Here is a 25,886-nt window from a genome sequence, read left to right as displayed (position 1 = left end):
TCGTTTGGGGTTTGTTTGCAGTGGCCAGAGGCCCTAGTGCGTCCATTCTATCTGCTTCTCTCTCTCTCTCTCTCTTTCTCTCAAATAAATAAATAATATATATTTTTAAATGTGTGGTATGTGTGTGTCAGCCTGTCGTCCACATCTGCACGCTGGTCAGTGAGCATGTCAGCGTATCTGCTCATGCGGTCATGACTTTATCCGGAGTATCTTGAGTTATTCACCACAGAGTGTGTATGTATGTGCATGTATGTGTGTCTGTGTCCCTAGCTACCTCCCCCGCAACACACACACACTGTAATCCAACCTCTACAGGTCACTGGAAGGTCAGGGTGGCAGACCCTGGTGGGATGGGCTGTGCTGCCCTGGCATGAGCGAAGCGGAGGGGAGGGAGGCAGCAGCATGCACTAAGGGCCTGGCACTGCTGCCTCCCTGGCAGGCGAGTCCTAACAGCGGGCAGACAGGCGGGGCTGACCCGACAGGTTCCAGAGGCCAGGGGCGATGGGGCGTGGCATGGTTCTGACTTAGGGTGGTAACAGGTTGAGGGCCCATGCCACGCACACTGGCAGGCGGGGCAGGAGGTGGTTCTGCTAGTACCTTCCTGCTGCAGCCAAGCCAGGTGCAGGCTATGGAGCTCGCTGGTGGGTGAGCCGCTAGGTGGACAGGCACATTCAGAGGCCCAGGGCCTGGTGGTGGGGGGCTGGGGAAGGACCCAGGGCATGGCGGGACCCCTGCGGGGCCGGGTGGAGGAGCTGAAGCGGCCTTGGTGGCGGGAGAGCTCGCCCCTGGTGCTGCAGCACAGCGAGGCGGCTCGGCTGGCAGCAGATGCCCTCTTGGAGCGGGGCGAGGCTGCTTACCTACGGGTCATCTCCGAAGAGCGGGAGCTGCCTTTCCTGAGCGCTCTGGATGTGGACTACATGATCGGCCATGTGCGCGGGGGTCCTGAGCTCAGGGACACCCAGAGGCCAGAGGTGTCAGGGCCTGACCGCCTCAGCCTGCTCTCCGAAGCTACCTCAGGCTCCTACTTCCCCATGGCCTCAGACTTAGACCCCCCAGACCTGGACCTGGGCTGGCCCGAGGTCCCTCAGGCCACTGGCTTCAGCCCCACGCAGGCCGTGGTTCACTTCCAGAGGGACAAGGCCAAGAACATCAAGGACCTGCTGCGTTTTCTCTTCAGCCAGGCTCGCACGGTAAGGGCCCCTCCTCTTCATTCATTCCGCAGACAGGAGCTGCAAGGGAACCAGCTCCAGGCCCCGCAGAATTGAGACTAGAACCTCTGGCCTCTATTAGAGCCCAAGCTCCTAGAGGGTGGGAGGGTACTTTATTCTCTGTGGTAACCCTTTGGTACTCACATACATGGCAGATAAACAAAGCAAAGCAGAAGCCTCTTGAAACTTTACACTGCTCCTGAAAATGCACATGAAGTTGTCTTTCTTGGAAAGCAGTTCATAGTCTTCATCAGATTCTCAAAAAGGTTTTATTTCTATTTTTATTTTTTGTTTTGGGGTTTTTTTTTTTTTTTTGTTTTTGTTTTTTGAGCTAGGGTCTCACTCTAATCCAGGCTGACCTGGAATTTACTATGTAGTCTCATGCTGGCCTTGAATTCACAACGATCCTCCTACCTCTGCCTCCTGAGTGCTTGACCTCAGAAAGTTTTCTGGGGCTAGAGAGATGGCTTAGCAGTTAAGGTGCTTGCCTGCGAAACCTAAGAACTCATGTTCAAATCTCCAGGTCCCACATAGCCAGAAGCACAGTGATGCAAGCTTGCAATGTTGCACATGTGCCACATGCATCAGTTCGTTCACTGCAGGCTGAAGGTCCTGGCGTGCCCATTCTGTCTCTCTACCTCTGTCTCTCTCTCTAAAATAAAAAAAAAAAAAATAGCTGGGTGTAGTGGTGCACACCTATTAAAAGTTTTCTGGGGCTGGAGAGATGGCTTAGCGGTTAAGCGCTTGCCTGTGAAGCCTAAGGACCCCAGTTCGAGGCTCGGTTCCCCAGGTCCCACGTTAGCCAGATGCACAAGGGGGTGCACACGTCTGGAGTTCGTTTGCAGAGGCTGGAAGCCCTGGCGTGCCCATTCTCTCTCTCTCCCTCTATCTGTCTTTCTCTCTGTGTCTGTCGCTCTCAAATAAATAAATAAATAAATAAATAAATAAAATTTAAAAAGAAAAGTTTTCTGATCTCCTAAGCTAAGAACTCAACCTTCAAGAACATCTGAACCACCCCCTTGATTTACAGAAGAAACTGAGGCCAGAGAGGGGCTGGAAGGAAATTACCCGGAAAGGTTGTCAGGCCCTGGAGAGAAAAGGGGCCTCTGGCTCAGGCCCTGGGTCCTAGATATGGCCTTGCTTGCTGGCCCTTGTCCTGTGCTGCGTTGACAGCTGAGCCTGAAGCAGGCCATGGCTCACTGTCAGCATGCTTTGACAAGGGCTGGGACTTTAGCTCAGTACCAAGAAGAATGAAGAGTGGACGCTGCTGGGCTCTGAGGAAAGCTAATCAGGACAGCAGGCCAAGGGGCCATGCCTGAGAAAGCTCTGTCCCCACAGTAATGTCGTTTCCCTCCCGGAGGAGTCCTAGTTTTCACTCAGAAGACAGGGGAAGAGGCACGATGCCCCCTGGCAGGATTTCAGGTCGGGTCCAAGCTCCTTCCTGCTACAGAGATCACAACTCGAATCCCACCAGTACCCCCAGAGCCTTGCTGGCAAACTTGCCTGTGCCCCAGGCACAGGAGGGCTGGGCTTGATTGGCATCGTGAACAGGGTTATTAAGCGAGGTTGTTGCTGTTGTCATCCCTGTTCCCCTTTGATCTTTCTTAGCACTTGCCCACCCCTGGACATGTGCTCGGGCATCCCAAGTGCCTTGCCTGCTCACCCCCCAATGAGGACCCTTTGGTCTCTGGGCTCAGAGTCAGGCTGCTGCTGCGCGGGGCTGTCACAGGTTCGGAGGGGGGGTGGACTTTAGAAGTGCTTCCTGTCCCTGCAGCCTCTATGTTCCCCTCTGTTCAAAAGGCAGCAGGAAATACACATTTGTTGAGCTTCCGTTGTATGGCAAGCATTTTTACATTTAATTTCTTGTAACTCTGAGATGCAGCTATTATCATCTTCATTTAGCAAACAAGAAAGCCGAGGCTTCCTAGATAAAGTGACTCACCCAAGACTCTACTGCCAGGAAGTAGCAGAGTCTGGGTTTGAGGCCAGTTCCTTTTGGCCGCAGAACTGGTGGTGAGCTCTGTCCCTCCTGCCTTGAGGTTCTGCTGGAGAGCTGAATCTCACCGCAGATATGTACAGGGGAAGGAAGGGGCAGCTGGGGGACTGGGGATACCAGGGAGTTTAGGGGCCTCTCTGAAATAGCCCTTTTTGGGGAATGGTGAGTGCACAAACCTCAGTCCTCAACTGGGTGGAAAACCTGGTTCCACTTGGCCTGGGTGGAAGGGGACAGCTTTACAGAGGAGGCTGGACAAAGCACTGAGGACCCCAGCACTGGCTTACAGGGAGATCCTGAACAGGGAGCCTCAGATAGACAATCCCTGCACCAGAGCAGGGCTGGAGCTAGTGTGGGCGGGGGGTGGGGTGGGGGGGGAGAGATAGGAATACAGAACCAGACTGGGAACTGGGGTCTAGGGTTTGCATCTGACTCCTGCTCTCTCTGAGCCGCATAGTAAGACTGGAGCTTATTTATTCTTTGTTTCTTTGTTTTTGTTCAAGGTAGGGTCTTACTTTAGTCCAGGCTGACCTGGAAATCACTCTGTAGTTCCAGTCTGGCCTTGAACTCACAGAGATCCTCCTTCCTCTGCCTCCTGAATGCTGGGATTAAAGGTGTGTTCCACCAAACGTGAAGAGCCGGGCGTGGTGGCGCACAACTTTAATCCTGACACTCGGGAGGCAGAGGTAGGAGGATCGCTGTGAGTTTGAAGCCACCCTGAGAATTCAGAGTGAATTCCAGGTCAGCCTACACTAGAGTGAAATCCTACCCCGAAAAACCAAAAGACAAAACAAAACAAAAAAAAAGAACAGAAAAGTGAAGCTTTAAAAAATTATTTTTATTTATTTGTGAGGAGAAAGAGAGAGAGAGGAAAGCCACACCAAGGCCTTTTGGCATTGTAAACACACTCCAGATACATGTGCCACTTTGTGTATCTAGCTTGACATGGATACTGGGGAATCGAACCCAGGCCAGCAGAAACTTTGCTAGCAAGCCATCTCCCCAGCCCAAGAGTGGAGTTTATTTATTTATTTTTATCTGTAAGAAGACAGAGAGAGGGGGTGGGGGAAATGGACATGCAAGGACCTCTTGCCACTGCACATGAACTCCAGGTGCCTGCGCCACATTTGGCTCATGTGGGTACTGGGGAATCAAACCTGGGCCATTAGGCTTTGCAAGCTACTGAGCTATGTCCCCACCCCAAGAATGGCTTTTTTGTTTTGTTTTGTTTTTTGAGGTAGGGTCTCCTTCTAGCCCAGGCTGGCCTGGAATTCACTATGTATTCTCTCTCAGGGTGGCTTCGAACTCACGGTGATCCTCCTACCTCTGCCTCCTGAGTGCTGGAATTAAAGGTGTGCACCACCACGCCCAGCATAAGAGTAGATTTTTTAAAAATATTTTATTTATTTATTTGAGAGAAAGAGAGAGAGAGAGGGAGGGAATGGGTGTGCCAGAGCCTCTAGCCACTGCAAATGAACTCCAGATGCATGCACCCCCTTGTGCATCTGGCTTACGTGGGTCCTGGAGAGTTGAACCTGGATCCTTTGGCTTTGCAGGCATATGCCTTAACCGCTAAGCTATCTCTCCAGCCCTTTTTGTTGGCTTTTTCTTTTTCTTTCCTTTTTGTTCCTCGAGATAGGGTCTCACTCTGGCCCTCCTTAGCGCCACCACACCCAGCTTCTTGTTCTTATTGGTTTTTCAAGGTAGGGTCTTAATAGGGAGGCAGAGATAGGAGAATCGCCATGAGTTTGAGGCCACCCTGAGACTACATAGTGAATTTCAGGTCAGCCCTGGGCCAGAGTGAGACCCTATCTCAAAAAACCGAAAATAATTATAGTATTAAATAATAATAATAATAATAATAATAATAATAATATGTTTTTGCAGATTTTAGGCTTCTAGGTTCCAATCCACATTCACCCTGGGAATCCGGGCTTGGCTAGATGTGGGCAGTTCTCTGCATGGGGTTGAACTTCCCCTCCCTTTCCCCAGGTGGTGGCTGTGGTGATGGACGTGTTCACTGACATGGAGCTCCTGTGTGACCTCATGGAGGCCTCAAGCCGACGTGGCGTCCCTGTCTACCTCCTCCTAGCCCAGGAGCACCTGAAGCACTTCCTGGAGATGTGCTATAAGATGGACCTCAACGGGGGGCACCTGTCGGTCAGTGTGGGTCACAGCTTGCAAACAGGTGGGGGTGGGGAGTCAAGAGGGTTTAAGGACCACCTGGTGGTCAGTGAGCAATTGGGGGAGTCAACAGGGGTGGGCATAGGGTTCCCTTAGCTGTCTGAGCACAGACATAGGTTTTTTTTTGTTTGTTTGTTTTGCATTGTTTTTGTTTTTCAAGGTATGGTCTCACTCTAGCCCAGGCTAACCTGGAATTCACTATGGAGTCTCAGGGTGGTCTCGAACTCACAGCGATCCTCCTACCTCTGCCTCCCGAGTGCTGGGATTAAAGGCGTGCGCCACCACGCCTGGCGAGCTCCACCTTCTTAAGGTCAACTCCCAATCTTCCTCTATCCTTGACTCAGAACATGCGTGTGAGGAGCACATGTGGGGACACGTACTGCAGCAAGTCAGGTCGCCGCTTCACTGGGCAGGCCCTGGAGAAATTCGTCATCATCGACTGTGAGCAGGTGGTGGCAGGCAGCTACAGGTGAGCCAGCAAACAGAGGACGGGCCTGGGGCCGGGACATGGGCTCGTGAGGGTTCTTCAGGTCTGCCCACTCCAGATTTCCTCCATCCCTCCCTTCAAGCATGTACCGAGCATCTGGGGCATGCTAGGCACTATGCAAGGGGAAGGGCTACCGTGGGAACCAGTCGAGCCCACGCTCCTGGAATGATGACTTTAAAACCCTTGGCATAGAAAGCCATTACTGCACACAGCAAAAGGAGGGACTCTGGGGAACCTCACGCGTGGCCCCGCTCTGGGCATGCTCCCTTGGGCATGGCTCCTGCTGAGCCCTGGACGCCTGACCGCTACCCCTCTGCTCCCCAGCTTCACGTGGCTTTGCAGTCAAGCCCACACGAGCATGGTGCTGCAGCTGAGGGGCCGCATCGTGGAAGACTTTGACAGGGAGTTCCGCTGTCTGTATGCAGAGTCACAGCCTGTGGAGGGCTTCTGTGGCAGCGAGGACCCACTGTCCCCGCAGGTATCGCGTCCTCCCCCAGTGGCCCTGGCCTTTGGGCCTGGCATCCCAAGTGCTACACACTCCTCGCCCTCCAGTGCCAGCCTGAGCAGCGTCAAGCGCTCCCCTCTCCCGGGCCGCTCTCCCTACCTCGCTCTGCCGGGGGGCGGTGGCTGCAGTGACAAGGGCGTAGGAGCCTCATCCCCCGGCCCTGCCCGCCACGAAGCTGGTGGCCCGCCCTCTCTGTATCGCCAGCTTTCAGATCCTAACCATGGCACCCCTCCTGGGCCCTACAGGGCCAACTTGAGCAAGCTGGGGGCATCTCCATGGTCCCAGTCCTCTCCTGCCCTCAACCAAAGTGGTGTGAGTCCCTTAACCCTGACAGTGGGGTCACCTTTGCTCCCATGTCCCCGCCTTCACTTCCCCCGGGTGATCCCGGGTCTGCCCCGGCTCCCAGAAGATGGGATACCAGGAAGCCAGGAGCCCAGCCCCCCACGAGCTCGCTGGGTACCTGGCACAGCCCTGGAGATGGTAGAGGAGAAGAAGGCATCTCTGAGTCAGAACCAAGGTCAGCTGGACCTCCTTGTTCCCTTCCCTAAAGCCCGAGAAGCAGGAGGTCCTGACTCCGGGCCTACCTCCAACTCAGGTTCCCTTCAGCGTAGTGAGCAGCCCCCCGATGACAGGAGGTTGTCCTTGAGTCACAGCTACTGCCAGTTGGATCTCCTGGATCAGGGCCAGGGTGCTGGGGGTGCGCCGGAGCCAGGTTTCCTCAGACTTGGTGATCCAGGACCAGAGGACAGGAACCTGCCCCCAAATTATAACCACAGCCAATTGGACCTGTTGGCCCAATACCCCAAGACCCAGGGCTCTAAAATGCCTTCTGAAGCCAACCCCTCAGCCAGGCCTGGCAAGCAGGGTCTAGAAGAAAGACGGCAGACCCTAGGCCACAGCCAGCTGGACCTTATCACCAAGTTTGGCCCATTCCGCAGTGAGGGGCCTGGGCCCAGTTGTCTCCCGGGACCAAGTCCTGTTCGTGTGGCTGCAGTGGGCTCTGGAGATGAGAAGCGGCTGACTCTGGGCCACAGCAAACTGGACCTCATCACCAAGTACCATCAACTGCCCAGTGCCAAGCAGGGACCTGAACCTGGCCTTCCTGGAGGCCCCACAGGTGGCCATCACAATGGTAGTAGCAATGAGCTGTATACACCTGAAAAACGGTTGACCTTGGGCCACAGCAAACTGGACCTCATCACCAAGAACAACAAGTCGAAGTTCAAGCTGCTCCGAAGTCGCTTTGAGTCTTAGCTCTGTTCCCGGCAGCAACAGATCCTTCCTCTGTCCACAGAGACCTAACTTGCTCAGCTCACAGGCTCTGCTGGCATAGGAGTATGACATTGGGGCTGTAAGGGGAGAGGAGACAGCTGGAGGCCCAAGTCACATACTCACTGAGTTCAAAACACACACACATACACACACACACACACACACACACACACACACACACACACATGAGGAATGAGACCTAGGTTACTGAGTGTTCACTGTATACCACTGAGGGAAGCATTTCACACCAGTTATTCTTCTCACCCTTCATCTTCAAAAGATGTACCTCTTGGCTTTTTTAAAAAGATTTATTTTTATTTATTAGAGACAGAGAGGAAGAGAGAGGGAGTGAGAATGGGTGTGCCAGGGCCTGTAGCCACTGAAAATGAACTCCAGACACATGTGCCACCATGCTTATCTGGCTTAAGTGGGATCTGGAGACTCAAACCTGGGTCCTTAGGCTTCGCAGGCATGCGCCCTAACCACTAAGCTACCTCTCCAGCCCGACCCCTTTTCACATAGTTATAATAAATATTATCCTCAGCCCTCTTTTTTTTTTTCTTTTTCTTTTGGTTTTTTGTTCTTTTGAGGTAGGGTCTCAGTGTAGCTCAGGCTGACCTGGAATTCACTATGTAGTCTCAGGCTGGCCTCAAACTCACTGCGTCCTACCTCTGACTCTCAAGTGCTGGGATTAAAGGCATGTGCCACCACGTCCAACTTACGCCCCTCTTTTTTGAAGCAGGGTCTCACTCTAGCCCAGGTTGACTTGGAACTCACAAGGATCCTCCCACCTTGGCCTTCTGAATAGACATGGGCTACCATGCCTGGCTTATCTCCCACCCTTTAAATGTTTTTATTTTTTATTTTTAGAGAGAGCAGGAGAGAGAGCGAGTGAGGAAGAGAGAGAGAGAGAGAATTGGTGTGTCAGGGCTTCAGCCACAGAAATCAAACTCTAGACACTTGCACCACCTATTGAGCATGTGCAACCTTGCACTTGCCTCACATTTGTGCATCTAGCTAATGTAGGATCTGGAGAGTTGAACATGGGTTGTTAGGTTTTGCAGGCCAAGCACCTTAACTACTAAGCTATCTCTCCAGCTCCCTCCCCCCTTTTTGAGGTAGGGTCTCACTCTAGCCTAGGTTGACCTGGAGTTCACTATGTCGTCTCAGAGTGGCCTCGAACTCATAGCAATCCTCCTACTTCTGCCTCCAGAGTACTGGGATTAAAGGTATGCACCACCACTCCTGGCTTAAAAAAAAATATTTATTTGCACTCAGCTAAAGACAGAGTGGGCATGCCAGGTCCTCTAGCCACTGAGAATGAACTTCAGACACATGTGCCACTTTGTGCATCTGGCTTTATGTGGGCATTGGGGAAATGAGCCCAGGTCGTTAGGCTTTGCACACCTTAGCTGCTGAGCCATCTGTCCAGTGTGCCCCCCCCCTTTTTTTATAAGTATGGAAACTGAAGCCCGGAGAATTTGGATGGCTAATTTAGAGGTAGGTCCAAGTAAATGGCAGAGTAGAGAACTCAGCTAGTCTTGTGTCTTCTGGCTGTATGTATTGTTTTATTTGATATGACACACAATCCCTATGCAGACAAAATGAAAGCCTTACAGAGATGCCCCAAATGCCTGCATAGTAGTTACAGAACAATGACTGGGTACAGCCGAAGATGCAGACAGTAAGTACACATAGGTCCAGATGATTAACCCAAACACTCAGAGCTTTAGTTGCAGGTACTCAACAAATGTCATCTGGGCTAATGAAGGGCTATACAAAATGCAAGTGTTCAGTGCACCCCCCACTCCTTGGGATTCACAGATCATAAATATGCACATCACTCTTTACCCCCACTATCTGCACCTAAGCTGTGTCCCCGGCCTTGCCCCGGACATGCTATAGGGTTGACAGATTAAACTCAGATCCTGGGGGTGGGGGTGAGTGAGGATAAGCCGCTGGAGAACAAAATAGAGTTGTATGAAATGGAAGGTTGACTATGGACAGAGAGGGATAGGTTACTGAGGTGACATAGTAGCCAGGAAAGTTTCTGAGAGCAGGCAGCCATTAGAGCAGGCCCCGGAAGATGGGCTGGGGAGGGAGGCCGATGGAGGAGAGTGAACTCTTGGAAGAGCAATCCAGATAAAGAGATCTAAGAGAGGGCCCGGTGAGCAGGTCTGAGGTGAACTGGGGACGACAGCTAGAGCACTGGATACCCAGACACACATATACGTGTCACTGACAAATGTCTCTTCAAGCACTAGCTGCAGCTGGTCGTGGGCCTTTGTCCTGAGCCCACCTGCCTGGGATGGGATACATGATACAAATCAATAAAGGCAGAGATGGCCAGACCTAGTAGCAGCCTGGTATATTCTGAGGAGTGACAAGTTATGGAACTGAAGGTTGGGGTTGGGAAAAGAGAGCTATCCAAGCTGATTAACAGAGAAGGGAGAAGAGGGAATGCCTCGAAGGCTTGAGGCAAACAGGTCTATGCTCCATCTGACATTCTGAGGCATCCTGGGACTTTTGTAGATTCTGCAAAATGTGAGCCAAGTTCACCCTGTCCAAGAGAGCAGAGGTCTTGGCCAGCACCACGATCCCAGGGTATAAGTGGTTGTGGAATAAATGATGGAGTGTGTGTGAGAAAGCACATGGTGGAAACCAGTCAGCCTTCACGTCCTCACCCAGCCTGCCTCTTTCCTCCTCCAACCTTTCCCTAAAACACTGTGTCACATTCTCTCTTTTCTCCAATATCTTCTTCAGTCATTCCCCTCCCCCCATCCCCAGCAGTGCCTCCTTCTATCTGGCCTCTTTATCTGGTCTCACCATTGGGCACTCTTTCCTGGGCGACCTCATCTGTCCAGGGCTTCAGCCCCAAACCTCACTCCTCAACCCTTCACTCTGGCTTCTGCCTCAGATTCACACTCCTGTCAGCATGGCCAAGCTGGCACTCATTCCCTTTCTAAACCTGCCCCTCCTCCGGCTTCCTTTCAGCAAGCATCTCTATCCATCATCTATCCACTACTGCGAGACACTTTTTTTAAGCAACACTTTACTTTTTATTTATTTATTTGAGAGCCACCGACACAGAGAGAGAATGGGCGCACCAGAGCTTCCAGCCACTGCAAATGAACTCCAGACGCGTGCCCCCCTTGTGCATCGGGCTAACGTGGGTCTTGGGGAGTTGAACCTCAAATGGGATCCTTAGGCTTCACAGGCAAGCGCTTAACCACTAAGCCATCTCTCCAGTCCTGCGAAACACTTTAAAGTTTCTTTCTTTCTTTTTTTTTTTATTCACAAGCAGAGAGAGGTAGAGAGAAGAGAGACAGGATGGGCATGACGGCCTCCAGCCACTGCAAAGGAACTCCATACACATGCACCACTTTGTGCATTTGGCTTTACATGGGTATTGGGGACTCAAACTCAAATTGTCAAGCTTTTCAGGCAAGTGCCTTAACCTCTGAACCATCTCTCCAGCCCTGTTTTTTTTTTTTTTTAATATTTTTTGGTTCATTATTTATTTATTTATTTGAGAGCAACAGACACAGACAGAAAGACAGATAGAGGGAGAGAGAGAGAATGGGCGCGCCAGGGCTTCCAGCCTCTGCAAACGAACTCCAGACGCGTGCGCCCCCTTGTGCATCTGGCTAACGTGGGACCTGGGGAACCAAGCCTCGAACTGCGGTCCATAGGCTTCATAGGCAAGCGCTTAACCGCTAAGCCATCTCTCCAGCCCTTCCTTCCTTCCTTCCTTCCTTCCTTCCTTCCTTCCTTCCTTCCTTCCTTCCTTCCTTCCTTCCTTCCTTCCTTCCTTCCTTCCTTCCTTCCTTCCTTCCTTCCTTCCTTCCTTCCTTCCTTCCTTCCTTCCTTCCTTCCTTCCTTCCTTCCTTTCTTTCTTTCTTTCTTTTTTTTTTTTTTTTTGAGGCAGGTTCTTTCTCTAACCCCAGCTGACCTGAAATTTACTGTTTAGTTTTAGGCTGGCCTTGAACTCATTGTGATCCTCCCACCTCTGCCTCCCCAGTGCTGGGATTAAAGGCGTGCGCCACCACTTCCACCCAGGTCTGGTGTTTTACTTCCTAAATTAAAAGCTTCAGAAAGAGCGAATGAGTGGATGGAGAGATGGCTTAGCAGTTAAGGTGCTTGCCTGCGAAGCCTAAAGACCCAGGTTTGATTCCCCAGGACCCACATAAGTCAGCTGTGCAAGGTGGCACATGAATCTGGAGCTCTTTTGCAGTGGTTAGAGGCCCTGGTGGCCCATTTTCTCTCTCTGAGTATAATAAATAAAACTTAACCAAAAAAAAAAAAAAATCAAGAGCGGCCAGGCGTGGTGGTGCATGCTTTTAATCCCAGCACTCTGGAGGCAGAGGTAGGAGGATCGCCATGAGTTCGAGGCAACCCTGAGACTGCATAGTGCGTTCCAAGTTAGCCTGTGCTAGAGTGAGACTCAAACTCGGAAAAAAAAAGAAGAAGAAAAAGAGAGAAACAAAGAAGGAAAGAAAGAAATGAAGGAAAGAAGAAAGAAAGAGAGAAAGAAAGAAAGAGAGAGAAAGAAAGAAGGAAGGAAGGAAGGAAGGAAGGAAGGAAGGAAGGAAGGAAGGAAGGAAGGAAGGAAGGAAGGAAGGAAGGAAGGAAGGAAGGAAGGAAAGAAAGAAAGAAAGAAAGAAAGAAAGAAAGAAAGAAAGAAAGAAAGAAAGAAAGAAAGAAAGAAAGGCTGGCGAATGAGAATAAGCAAAGGTGAGGGGGCGGGGCGGGGCGAGGAGCTGGGGGCGGGGCCACGGCAGCCCACTTGCGACCACAGAGTCCTCCAGAGGGGGCGCTAGAGAGGTCGCACCGTTGGCTCCACGCCCTCGCTCTCCCGGAAGTCGGCCTGGGCGGAGGCGGAAACGGAAAGGTGAATTAGGGAGCGGAGTTGTGGCCGCGTGGGGAGAGAGTGCTGTCGTTTGGTGAGCTGCTTGGAAGGCAGGGTTCGGTTCCAGCGCCCGGGTCGGGAGAGGCAGGGACGGGAGAGAGGACCGGGCCCCCCTTCGTGAGCCTGGTGGGGTGTAGTTGGGCGGCGCTCGAGGTCGGCGAGGCCCAAGAAGGGCGCGGTGAGAGGAGTTGTGTCCGGAAGACACCCCCGGCTCCGGAGAGGATCTGTGGGCCCCGAACTCTCGGTCGCGCAGCCCTGAGGACTCCCCCATGGCGGTGCGAGCGTCGTTCGAGAACAACTGTGAGATCGGTTGCTTTGCCAAACTCACCAACACCTACTGCCTGGTGGCCATCGGAGGGTCGGAGAACTTCTACAGGTGAGGCCTGCGGCGGCGGGGAGGAGGGACGCTGGGGTTCGAGAGGTCCCCCAGCCCCGTGACCCATCGAGAACCATGTCCCGACAGTGTGTTCGAGGGCGAGCTCTCCGAAACCATCCCTGTGGTGCACGCGTCCATCGCCGGCTGCCGCATCATCGGCCGCATGTGTGTGGGTAAGGAAGGTTCCTAGAGAGAACTCAGCCGCCTGGGGACTTCCAGGTTTTCCTCATCCCTGTAGACTGCAACCTTCCAGGGCTGAGTGGGACCCAGTCTTAGCTGTCAGCGGATCGAGACAACCTCTCTTAAGAGGTTTCTGGAGGGCTGGAGAAATGGATCAGCGGGTAAAGGCACTTGGTTTGCAATAAATACCAGACAGCCCGGGACTCAACTCCTCGGTACCCACGTAAAGCCAGATGCCCAAAGTGGCAGGAGGCCCTAGTGTGTCCATACCCACTCTCTGTCTGCCCCTTTCTGTCCATCTCTCTCAAACGTGTATGTGTATATATATATATTCATATTTGTTTCTGGAACAAAATAACTGTAAGTTGTCATTTCTTCTTGACAATGACAATAGAAGTCACTAAATTGACTATTGAGGAGACTGAGACTCAGAACCTGGTGTGACTCACCAAGTTCCACACCTAGGGTGGAGGAGGATTAGAATCTCATCTTTCCTGCCATTCTTCCTTGGACAAGTTAGTTGCTTTTTCTGAGCATCAGTTTCTGCCTCAGTAACATGATTGCCTACGATTCTGGTTGGTTGTGTTAAGCTACACTTCAATTATTTATTTATTTTGGGTTCTCATTCTAGCTCAGGCTCACCTGGAACTCACTATATAGTCTCAGGGTGGCCTTGAACTCATGGTGATCCTCCTACCTCTGCCTCCCAAGTGCTGGGATTAAAGGTGTGCATCAACATGCCCGGCCTATGCTTCAATCTTAAATTCTCTAAAGATGCCTTTGAGTGGTGCCTTACTCCTTGGCCATTCAGCCTTGCTAACTTTCTGGCCTTCAGTGTTTTTGTTTTTTTTTTTTCCCCCAAACTAGCCTCAGACTTGCTTTAAGCTGAAGATGTCTGTCTTGCCTCCACCTCCCAAGTGCTGGGATTAACAGGTGCCAGCCACCCATGTCTGGCCAGTCATTTCTTTAACCCGGCTCTGTGTACCACTTACTGCCACCTTTGTAGTGAGCTCGAGGTCACCCTGAGACTATATAGTGAATTCCAGGTCCAGTGAATTCCAGGTCCGCCTGGGCTAGAGCGAGACCCTACCTCGAAAAACAAAACAAAAGTACAGCATGTGTGGTGACTGTCTCCTGATTTGCTTAAAATACTGTGAGTTCAAAATAAAACATTCTCGCTGGAAATGGTGGTGTACGCAGGCAGAGGTAGGAGGATTGTCGTGAGTTCAAGGCCACCTGAGACTACAGAGTGATTTCTAGGTCAACCTGAGCTACAGTGAGACTCTATCTTGAAAAAGAAAAATAAATAAATAAAAAAAACATTCTGCTATCTAACTATCTTCTTAGGTCTTGAAGCACATTCTGACATGACGAGGGAGATTTTAGCCTCATCCTTGGCCTATTCTTAAAATTTTTTTATTTATTTATGAGAGAGAGAGAGTGACTGGGCATACCAGGGCACTAGCTACTGTAGATGAATTCCAGATGCATGCGCCAACTTGTACATCTGTGTAACATGGGTTTTGGGGAATCAAACCTGGGTCCTTAGGTTTCACAGGCAAGTGCTTTAACCACTAAACCAACTCGCCAGCCCACTCTTGACATATTTTAATAAAAGTAACTCTAGAGTTTGAGGTTCAGAATTGTGTGTCTCGGGTAGACAGAAGTTTAGCCATAGTTGTCATAATACAATTTTCTCATTCATTTCTATGTGTCCCCCCTCCCCCAAATCAGGGTCTCATTTTGTAGTCCCAGAATGGCCTTGAATTTATGGCGATCCTCCTACCTCTGCCTCCTGAGTGAAAAGCGTGTACCACCATGCTTGGCTAAATTTATTTCTTTGCAAGCAGAGATAGACACACATGGAGAAAGAATGGGTGTGCCAAGGTCTCTATCGTTCTATACTGTATACAAACTCCAGATGCTTGTGCCACTTTGTGTGTCTGGCTTCTGGGTAATCCAACCCAAGTCATTAGGTTTTGCAAGCAAGTTCCTTAATTGCTGAGCCATCTCTGCAGCCTCCAAGTTTGTTTCTTGAGGCAGGGTTTCACTCTATCCCAGGCTGAACTGGAACTCTCTCTGTAGACCCAGGCTGGTTGATCTTCCTAACTTCTGTCTCCTGAGTGCAGGGATTAAAGGCATGCACCACCATGCCTGACTAGTTATACTTTTATATCCCCTCTCTCGTACCTCCATTCCACTGAGAGCCTTAGTGGGGTTATTGGTATTTACTGAAGTCATAAATGCACTAGTGAGTGTCTCTCTCTCTTTTTTTTTTTCCTTTTTTTTTTTAAAAAGTTGAGAGCAACAGTCAGCCAGCGAGAGAGAATGGGTGCACCAGGCCTACAGCCACTGCAAACAAATTCCAGATGCGTATGCCCCCTTGTGCATCTGGCTTACGTGGGCTCTGGGGAATTGAGCCTCGAACTGGGGTCCTTAGGCTTCACAGGCAAGCACTTAACTGCTAAGCCATCTGTCCAGCCCCCTCTTTTGTGTTTTTTTTTTTTTGTTTTGTTTTTGTTTTGAGGTAGGGCCTCACAATGGTCCAGGCTGACCTGGAATTAACTATGTAGTCTCAGGGTGTCTTTGAACTCATGGTGATCCTCTTACTTCTGCCTCCCAAGTGCTGGGGTTAAAGGCATGCCCTACCCCACCTGGCTCTTTTTTTTTTTTTCTTCTTCTTCTTCAAGGCAGAATCTTGCTCTAGGCCAAGCTGACCTGAAATTCACTATGTAGTCTCCGGGTGGTCTCAAACTCAGATCCTCCTACCTCTCTCTGCCTCCTTAATGCTGGGATTAAAGGTGTGTGCCACCCCACCCAGCTCTGCATTGGCCCAGGCTGACCTAGAATTAACTGTGTAGTCTCAGGGTGGCCTCAAACTCATGGCGATCCTCCTACCTCTGCCTCCTGAGTGCTGGGATTAAAGACATGTGCCACCACGCCCGGCTGCTCTGAATTTCTGCTTTGATGAGTTTTGAGTCTCCAGTGTCTACGACCATCTCCCTGGAGGAGATTGTCAGGGTAGTAGCACTGCCATTTGGTCCCTGGTCAGCCAGTGCTACTCACTGCCCTACACGAGAGTTTGTATTAATGTTTTTCAATTATTTTTATTTACTTGCGAGAGAGAGAGAGAATGAGAGAATGGGCACAACAGGGCCTCCAGCTACTGCAAACAAACTCTAGATGCATGCGCCCCCTTGTGCATCTTGTTTACGTGGGTCCTGGAGAATTGAATCTGGATACTTTGGCTTTGCAGGCAAACACCTTAACCGCTAAGCCATCTCTGCAGCCCCTTGTGTCAACTGTCTTGCTTTCAGTTTTTTTCACTCAAGCTCAGGCTGACTGGAATTCACTATGTAGTCTCAGGGTGGCCTTGAACTCATGGTAATCCTCCTACCTCTGTTTCCCAAGTGCTGGGATTAAAGGCCAGCGCTACCACGCCCGGCTTGTGTCAACTTTCAAGAAATAAAATGTACTACTAATGCTAAGAACCTTTCCTGACCAGGCATAGTGGCTCATGCTTTTAATCCTAGCACTCAGGAGGCCAAGGTAGGATTGCTGTGAGTTTGAAGCCAGCCTGAGACTACATAGTGAGTTCTGTGTCAGCCTTGGCTAGAAGAGTGAGACCCTACCTTAAACAAAAGAACCTTTCCTGCTAGTTCTTCTCCCCTTAATTGATGATGATGGACAAGGGTTGTTGGAATAGATTTCTAGACCATCTAGGGCCCCACAGCTATCCTGGGAAAGCTAATTGGGCTAGGCTAGTTGGTAGCCTCCATCCTTAGGGCTCAAGATACATTTTATATATTCATGGTTTATCTTTGCCCCACCCTCCAATTTGGGTCTCTAGGGAACAGGCATGGGCTTCTGGTGCCCAACAACACCACGGACCAGGAGCTGCAGCACATTCGCAACAGCCTCCCAGACTCAGTGCAGATCCGGCGGGTGGAGGAGCGGCTCTCGGCCCTTGGCAACGTTACCACCTGTAATGACTATGTGGCCTTGGTCCACCCAGACCTGGACAGGGTGAGGCGGTCTGAAAGTTTCCAAAAGTCATAGGATCATCCTAGTGTGTGGTTAGCCAGTTCCTGCACCATGCAGGAATTAGGAGTTTCACTTTTGGTTTCTCTTTGTATCTGGGCAATTTAATTTCATGCTTTTGTAGGAATAGAGGCAATAGAGACCTTATGTGTGTCAGTGGTAGAAGCCAGGGTAGGCCTTAGTCCTTAAGGGTTGAAAGAGTTGCCTAACTAGTAGTTGTAAATGGGACCTGGGCCAGGATGGATGGTTGACAGTTGAATTGGAGTATGGATTAGAGGGAAAGGGTGGTGTGGAGGCCAGAGTCGGGCTCTTCAAGGATTGTCACATCATAGGGGCTACAGAGCAGGCATAGATTCTTCTCTCAATGAGGGTTCCCGATGCAGGCATGTGGCAGAGGAAGTAAGGGGTCCAGGCAGTCGAGTTCCGGATGTTTCTGGTTTAGAGAGCCTTTGGATCTTCAGCCCACTAGCTCCGGGCCCTAGAGTGGTACCTTTGGTCAGCAGGAGACAGAAGAAATCCTGGCTGATGTGCTCAAGGTGGAAGTCTTCAGACAGACAGTTGCTGACCAGGTGCTGGTAGGAAGCTACTGTGTCTTCAGTAATCAAGGAGGTCTGGTACACCCCAAAACTTCAATCGAAGACCAGGATGAGCTGTCTTCTCTTCTTCAGGTCCCCCTTGTGGTAAGCATTCCTGCCCTCTGACCCCCATCTCCTGCTGGGGCAGACCCTTTGCTCAGTTCTTGGGAATCGAGGTCGTTCTTAGTTTGGGATCGAGGCTGTGAGTCAGGGAGCAGATGTCCGGGTAGAATCTCCATGGGGAGGCAAGAGAATTGGACTGTTGGTGCCCTGACCTATACCAAGCTCATTCCTTTGCAGGCGGGCACTGTGAACCGAGGCAGTGAGGTGATTGCGGCTGGGATGGTCGTGAACGACTGGTGTGCCTTCTGTGGGCTGGACACAACTAGCACCGAGCTCTCGGTTGTGGAGAGCGTCTTCAAGCTGAACGAAGCCCAGCCCAGCACCATTGCCACCAGCATGCGGGATTCCCTCATTGACAGGTATCTGGGGCACACTTCCATAGAGTCACAGCATTTCATAAGCATCTGTTCATCCTCATCTTTGAAGAGCAAGGTCTCTAGGCAGACCTTTGCTATGGCCCATCTTACCTGATCACCACCTGGGTTGTGCAGGTTGTATTAGCTGTGTCAGTGTCCAGTTATTGACCAAGGACCGGAGACAGAAAAGACAGAAAAGGCTAGGGAAGGTGGGAAGTCTGCTCTTTAAAAGAATATATGTGTGTGTTTTAGCTTTTTTGTTTTATTTATTTGAGAGAGAGAGAGAGAAAATGGCTGTGCTCAGGCTTTCAGCTGCTGTAAGCAAACTCCAGACACATGCCACCTTGTGCGTCTTTTTTATGTGGATCCTCGGGAGTTGAACCTGGGTCCTTTGGCTTCTCAGGCAAACATCTTAACTGCTAAGCCATCTATCCAACCCTTCAAAAAATTATTTATTTGAGAGAGAGGAAGAGGCCGATAGAGAATGGGGTGAAGGGGGTATGTCATGGCCTCCAGCCACTGTAGGTGAACTCCAGATGCCTGTGCTACCACTTTGTGCATCTGGTTTATGTGAGTACTGGGGAATCAAACCTAGGTCCTTAGGTTTTGCAGGCAAGTGCCTTAACTGCTAGGCCATTTCTCTAGCCTGGGAAGTCTACTCTGAAACACTGACCACCCCAGATACCTAAAGGTGTGCTTGGATGGGCTGGGGTGGGAATTGTATCAACATCACAAGTCTGGATTTTTGTGAGTTAAAAACAAAAGAACAACTGGGTGTGGTGGTGCACACTTTTCATCCCAGAGGTAAGAGGTTCCCCATGAGTGAATGAGTTTGAGGCCACCCTGAGACTATATAATGAACTCCAGGTCAGCCTGGGCAAAAGTAAAACCCTATCTCAAAACAAAAAAATACTACCTAGCTATACTCCCATGGGGCTGTGTTCATAGACATAAATGAACATCAGATATAAATAAATTAGAATAAATGAAAAAAGTATTCATGGTAAACGGGGTGTTTCTGGGCACTTGCTCTAGTCTAGAATGTACTTATTTGAGAGAGAGGAGAGAAAGAGGCAGGTAGAATGGGCATGCCAGGGCCTTCAGCCACTGCAAACAAACTCCAGATGGATGCACCACCTTGTACATGTGGCTTACGTGGATCCTGGGGAATTAAACCTGGGTCCTCTCTAGGCCCCCCCCCCCTTTTATTTTTTTATTTTTTGAGGTAGGGTCTCTAGCCCAGTCTGACCTGGAATTCACTATGTAGTCTCAAGCTGGCCTGGAACTCAAAGTAATTATCTTACCTCAGCCTCCCTAGTGCTGGGATTAAAGGCGTGCACCACCATGTCTGGCCTCTATTACAGGATTTTTATTGCATTAGAGGCTCTTGTGCTAATTGGGTGTGGCATGCCTTGAGGAAGGTCCTTGACAGTATGAGAGCAGGAGCACCCAGCACCTGTTGCTCTGCCAGTGAAGAGATTCAGATGCCTCACCTAAGAGCCTCTAATCTTTAAAATTAAATAATAAATAAATACTTAGCTATCTCCCACACAGCTTCCTTTGCTTCTTCCTTTCTTTTTTAATGTTTGGAGACTTCGGTGTATGTTCAGTAACTGGATAAATTGTTGAGAAAGGTGGTCCATCTGAGTGGGGAAAGAATTGCTTTTACTTTTTAACCATGGAGAGTTCCAAACTGGCTGACATTGGATAGTCACATCTGTAACCTACATTGAGCCAGGTGGGGCGGGGCTGTGAGTGTGGCTTTCCAGGGATGACTTAGAACAAAGGTCCAGGGGTAGGGCAAGGTGTACCCTGTGAAACAGCTACGAGTAATGTTCCTTCCTCTCTCTACAGCCTCACATGAGTCACCTTCCATGCTGTTCTGTGGGCTGCTGCCTATAGACTTTGGCTCTCTTTCCATGCCTGAGCTAGTCGGCTGTGGCAGGAAGGCGTGCCAGAGAGCTCCCTGGAGCTGAGTGGCTGGGTGTCCGGCCCTTCACCTGCACCTGCACCTGCACCGTCTGAATCTGTTGTTACTTACAAGCCAGTCCTAGCTTGCTGGCTGTCAGTTACTGTGGCCCCTGGATGAGAGCTCAACGACCTGTGCCACCCCATTAAAGGGCAGCTGCCTCAGACCGTTCTCTGTGCTGTTTGTGCTCCGCCGGCGTGCAACTCCTCCCTCCGCGACTGTTCGTGGTCATGGGGAAGTGGGGTGGGAGTGACCCTGCTTTCCCCCAGCATCAGGACCGGGGACCACTTCTCACAGGAAGAGAAAGACGCATTCTCTGCTTGTCACCCAGCTTCACAGCGGCCCTGTCCTCTGCCGGGGCGGGGCCTGACCTCCGCAGGCCTGGGTGGGGGTGCTGGGTGCGCCGCACGCGGGGCGGGGACTGGGGATTGGCTGGTGCTGGTGCGCCGCCGCCGTCTCCGCCCTGGCGGTTGCGCGCCTGCGTCAGTTCGCAGCTCCTCCCTCCCCGGGCGGGTTCTTCCGGCGGCGACTGACTCGGCGGTGGAGGTGAGGGCGGGTGGTGGTGGGCTGGGTCCCACGCGTCTCCGGACACACCATGGGCGCTCAGCTGTGCGGCGGCCAGGACGCCCCCGAGCCGGAGCAGCCGCAGCCCCAGACGCCCGAAGGGAAAGGGCCGCCTCGGCCCGAACCGGAGCCCGGCGCCTGGGGGCCGCTGGACGACGTGCGCTTTCTGATCGCCTGCACCCCCTGGTACTGACCCGGAGAGGCCCCGCGGCCCTGGTCTTTCACACCGGCGCCCGGAGATGGGCCGGATCCGGCAGGGTTGCGAGGACTGGAAGTCCGGCGGAGCTGCCCAGTGGCACCGGCTCCCCCAACCCCGAACTTGTTCCCGCCCCCGCCAGCACCCAAGCCCAGCTCCGACTTCGAGCCCTCCAGCGCTGCGTGCCCTGGGGCGATCTCCCTTAGCCAGAAGCACATGCCAGCCGCCTGCTGAGCCGCGTGGCTGTTGAACTTGGCTCCTGCCCGACCCTCAGGGTCATGGCTCCCTGTGCCCTGACTCCGAAGAAGTCTGCCACAGTGACCCTCCCAGTGCTCCTAAGGTGGTTGCTGCTTCCCAAGGCTTTGGAGAAGACAAGCATCTGATTGCTGGCTGGAATGATGATGCATGAGAAAACTCCAGTGCACCCCTTCATGAAGCTTCTTAAGGTCACGGAACCCCATCTTCATTCCCACACCCCAGGAAAATGACACACACTGTGTTTCTGTTTTATTTAGAAATGATTTAAAAAACATTATACAAAGGCTGATCAGTTTAAAATGTGACCGACACTGAAATGCAGTGATTGTCCCCCAGGCTGAGGGGAGGCTGAGCTCTGGGGCCCCCAGGGTTTTGCCCCTCTGTCTGACTGCCCTGACCTGGGGGCGGGGGTGATGGACAAACAGATGACCACAGGCAGGAGAATCCAAGATCGGAAGCCTCTAGGCTGAGCCCTCTCCGGGCCCGGCCCTGCATCCCTCACGTCTGCAGCCTGGGCTGCCTGCCTCCATCTCCTGCTCTTTCTCAGCTGGCCTTGGAGTCCCAGGAGCCAACAGGGAGCCTAGAGCTTTCAAGAAGTGAGAGCACCAACCTGAGGAGAGGGACCAGGAAGTGGGGGAGGGAGGCCAGGAAGAGAGGAACAAAAAGAGACACTTATCTCAGACCCTAGAGAGGCCCACAGATGGGGACCCAGCAAGACCCAGCCAGGCCACACGATGGCGGGAGCGTGTTAAGAAAACCTCTCTGGGCTCTGTCTGAGGGCACAGCACAATGGGCGTCACCCTTGGTCTCCCAGGGCCTACTGCAGGTTTCGTGTGAGTGGACAGGTGTGAGCTAATAAAGTGCTTTGCAAAGTATAAAACACTGTACAAACTTATGAATCGTCACTAATATCTCAGCAGTTGTTCCCCGCCTGCCCCAGGGAGCCTGCCCTTGGCCAAAATGAGAAAAAACAGGATGGTGACCGTGACGACAGAGGACACTGGACCCTTAGAGGTGCCTCTGGGACAAGACATTCCTAGGGCAGCGGGAGTCCCTGTCTATGCTGCAGGGACAAAGCCCAGAGGTCACAGGGTGGGAACAAGGCCCATGAGCCTCAGTGGGCATGGGTGGCATCTGAGTCCCTGCCAGGACCCTGAAAACTGCCTGACACCACTTCTGGGCTTTGGCAGAGGCCAGTGAGCATCAGTGCACCCACTGGTTTTGCCCAGGGTTCCTCAGTGATGAGCAGGGATGTCTGCTAGACTGGAGCAAGTGAAGCCAAGGCCTAGCAGCTCCTTCCGGAAGTGAAGGGGTCTGGACATCATAAAGATGCCTGGGCTTGGGGCTGCTACCAGATGGCGGAACCCTTTTCCTAAGGAAAATGCGCCCAGTGAGCTGGACTGCCAGGGCCAGGACTGGGGCACAAACACTCTCCAGGCTGAGAGATTTAGTTGCCTCAGGGTCACTGGGGGCACTCCAGAAGGTTGCTCTGGTGCCCGTATTCTGAGGCCATGACAGTGGTGGCCCGAGAGCGATTTCTGCTTCACCTAACTAGTGAGGCGGAGCCCCCAGGCCACAAGGGACAGGAGCAGGGCTGGGGACCCGATTAATGGAAGGGGAGTGGAGGATGGTCACAAACTCGGCTTGGCCTCCAGAGCCAGGGTCAGCTCCTGCCCCAGCTCTTGAGCCTTATGAAGAACAGAGTCCCAGCTAGTGTCAGGATGCTAGAGTGGCCTTAGCAGCACCTTGGTCCTTATCGCCTGGGGGAGGGCCACCACACTGGCCTCATCACCAAGACAGTCACCTCTAATTCACCTAAAGCCTCAAGCAGCCTTTGCAAAAATGGGACTTTAAACAGTAGTGACAGGACATTTAAATATCACGACATGACAGCTGGGTCCTTGTGAGACCTAGATGGGCCACAGCCCTGCCTGCAGCATGTGACCCTAAATCCTGGGTCTTAGAGGAGACCTGGCAAGTGGAGCAGGTTTCCTGAGGGCTCCGCTGTTCGCTAACAGGGGGAACCCAGACTCGATGCCCACTGTGTTGACAACAGGGGTCCTGTAGCCTTGGAGGACAGTGGGGTCGGGGTGAGGGGGACATCTGACCAGCAGGTGTTGGCAGAAGGGGACTGAGACTGGTGGCATCTCCCAGGGGAGCTAGAGCTAGTGCTGGCTTGCCACAGAGGGTGCTGGGTTCCAGCCAGGACTAGAGCTGTGGTTCCTCAGGAACACCACAGGACGCAGTGACCACAGGGGCTCCTGGCATGATCCCTGCCTCCTGATAGGACTGGGCCTTTTCCCTTGAGTAGACAGTAGTTTGCCCCAGGACAGAAAGGCTGGAAGCTGGGTACCAAACATCCACCCCAGGGCACAGCCACCATCACTCCCTGCCCCGCTCTCAGCCTAGGCCAATGCATCCACCACTTCAGCTATATGACCCTGGCCTAGGGCCCTGCTGGCCCTGGTAGGCATGGCCAGAGTTGCTCCTCAGACCCTGATGAGGCAGGGCCTGGCTGGCCAGGCCGGGTAGACAGAGAGGGCTCTCAGCTGCTCACACCCACTCCTGGACTGGCCGCTTATAGTAGGAGACAGGCTGAGGGCCTGCCTTGTTCTTGAACTGGAAGATAGTGTAGACCAGCACCAGGATGCAGAGGGACAGGATGCAGGGGATGACCACGGCCACCGCGTTCACGGAGCCTGGCACATCGTTGATGGTCACCATGATGTCCACATCATCCTGGGGCAATCGCCTCTCCTTGCGCCGCTCTACCTCCTTCTGGTTGCAGCCCATCCAGTCACGCAGGATGTTGCGTGGGTAGCCTGGCTCCACGCTCAGTTTCTGGTTGTCAAACTTCCAGTAGTCCCGGCCCTTATAGAAGTAGGTGTAATCTGTAGAGATGGGGAGGGTCCAGCATCACCACTCCAAGACACTTCCCAGCACCCGTTCGGAGCTAAGCGCCGAGCACAGGGCGCTGTGGCAGTGTGCAAGCGAGAAGCTCTGACGCACGAGTGACACGCTAAGTGGAGGGAGTGGCCTGTTGGGGCCATGGAGATGGAGTGCGGGCCACCGATGTATCTGCAGAGAGGGGCACTGAGGACGTGGAGTGCCCCACTTGCTACTTCAAAGGGGTCGGGAAATCACCGAGGGGCTTTAAGTAGAGCTGGCAAGTGGTTTCGTTTGCGCTACCCGGACAGGACCATTCTCAGCATGGGAACAGTTCTGTCACATCGTGTCCACAGGCTCCCTATGAAGGTCAGATCAAGCCCCCAACCAAAGGTTCCAACAGCACCATCTCCATAGCCCTAGGACCTCAGTTCGGTTCCTACCCTCACCAAAAGAGGCAGGGAACAAAACACTTTTTTGTGTGGGGGTGGCACATGCCACTTTGTTACACGATACGAGGTCATTGGGACTCTTTTGGGGGAAGGCTGGAAAGCAGCGGTCAAGTGGGACAGCTCGGCCAATCATTCCCCCTGGACAGCACCTGGAGGCGCAGCAAGAGCTGCAACAGCCCAGGCAGTCCACAGACATCAAAGCCACACACTCAGGCTCTCCTCATTGGCTGGATCCCATAACCTGGCTGGGACTTTAATTGGTCAAGGATCTTGATGTCACCTGTGTCTGAGGCTCCCCATAGGGGGAGATGGTGTGGGTCAGCATCAGGTAAACAAGCCAACCGATAAACAGCAGCTGTGTCCTGAGAATTTTTCTTTTCTTTTCTTTTCTGTTTTTTTTTTTTTTTTTAAGGTAGGGTTTCACTCTAGCTCAGGCCGACCTGGAATTCACTGTTTAGTCTCAGAGTGGCCTCGAACTCATGGCGATCCTCCTACCTCCGCCTTCCCAGTGCTGGCACTAAAGGTGTGGCCCACCACGCTTAGCTGTCTTGCAGATTTCTAAGCAGTGAGGTGTGACGGTGGTCTCTAATGTGGCATCCTCTGCCTCGCTGCTCTCTTACAGCATTTATTTCTCTTCTGGCTTTCATTGCCATATTGTTCGTCTTCTGTCACTACACTGGTAACTATGCACATCTTGTTTACTGCTACACCCTTAGCGCCTCACACACAAGCTGGCCCTCAGAAATCATTGTGGAGTAAATGAATTCCGTTAATTTACATGAGCTGAAACACACCAACAAGATGATGCTAGCAGCTAAAAAAATATATATATATAGCTCAGGACTGTGTGGTGGGTCTTATGCTTAATGCGCTCTATAATTTATCTTGTTAAAGCCTCCAAAGCCATTACAAGCCAGTACCTAGGTTTGGTGGTGCACTCCTTTAATCCCAGCACCCGGGAGGCACAGGTTGGAGGATCACTGCGAGTTCGACTCCAGCCTGGGACTACCGAGTGGGTTCCAGATCAGCCTGGGCTAGAGTGAGGCTCTACCTCAGGGAAAAAAAAAAAAAAAAAAGTAAGTAAGTGTTATTGTTATTTCCATCTCATGGATGAGAAGACTGAGAAAATGCGTATGTCCAAACTCAGAGAGTAGTGGAGGAGCCTGTGAACCAGCCATCCTGGTCCCATAGTGTGTGCTTTTGGCCAGCTGAGGCCATCATAGATGCCTGTTCTGCTCCAGCAAGGCCTGACCTCACCTCTTGAGAAGCCTCTAATCTGGTGGGGAGACAAGCTGTGAGGTGGTGGGCGATTGCCAGCCTGGCCCTCACGACCTATGGGGAAGCACCCTTGA

The 25,886-nt window shown here is 52.0% G+C and overlaps 4 protein-coding genes across 4 annotated transcripts in view; 3 read left to right on the top strand and 1 right to left on the bottom strand.

Annotated features, from left to right (window-relative positions):
* The first annotated feature begins 719 nt into the window (after nt 1-719).
* On the top strand, nt 720-7,631 carry Fam83c (family with sequence similarity 83 member C). Its single transcript, XM_012951048.2, has 4 exons — nt 720-1,190; nt 5,194-5,361; nt 5,730-5,854; nt 6,197-7,631. Exons 1-4 carry the CDS (start codon nt 720-722, stop codon nt 7,629-7,631), a joined length of 2,199 nt encoding a protein of 732 aa, XP_012806502.2.
* A 4,884-nt stretch (nt 7,632-12,515) lies between these two features.
* On the top strand, nt 12,516-20,342 carry Eif6 (eukaryotic translation initiation factor 6). The gene is made up of 6 exons (XM_004668117.3): nt 12,516-12,934; nt 13,022-13,107; nt 16,965-17,140; nt 17,659-17,835; nt 18,031-18,212; nt 20,064-20,342. Exons 1-6 carry the CDS (start codon nt 12,828-12,830, stop codon nt 20,071-20,073), a joined length of 738 nt encoding a protein of 245 aa, XP_004668174.1. The 5' UTR covers nt 12,516-12,827; the 3' UTR covers nt 20,074-20,342.
* A 419-nt stretch (nt 20,343-20,761) lies between these two features.
* Mmp24os (MMP24 opposite strand) lies at nt 20,762-22,076 on the top strand. Its single transcript, XM_045157554.1, has one exon. It carries the CDS (start codon nt 20,774-20,776, stop codon nt 20,933-20,935), a length of 162 nt encoding a protein of 53 aa, XP_045013489.1. The 5' UTR covers nt 20,762-20,773; the 3' UTR covers nt 20,936-22,076.
* The window catches only part of Mmp24 (matrix metallopeptidase 24), a 60,224-nt gene continuing 55,771 nt past the window's right edge, over nt 21,434-25,886 (bottom strand). Inside the window, exon 11 of the mRNA XM_045157059.1 lies at nt 21,434-24,087. Coding sequence (XP_045012994.1) covers nt 23,750-24,087 — 338 coding nt within the window. The 3' untranslated portion in view covers nt 21,434-23,749. The remainder of the gene's footprint in view (nt 24,088-25,886) is intronic.

The sequence above is a fragment of the Jaculus jaculus genome, chromosome 8 (assembly GCF_020740685.1).
Source record: "Jaculus jaculus isolate mJacJac1 chromosome 8, mJacJac1.mat.Y.cur, whole genome shotgun sequence".
Taxonomy (NCBI): domain Eukaryota; kingdom Metazoa; phylum Chordata; class Mammalia; order Rodentia; family Dipodidae; genus Jaculus; species Jaculus jaculus.
Note: the sequence above shows the minus strand (reverse complement) of the source record. Positions and strands in the feature narration are given on the sequence as shown.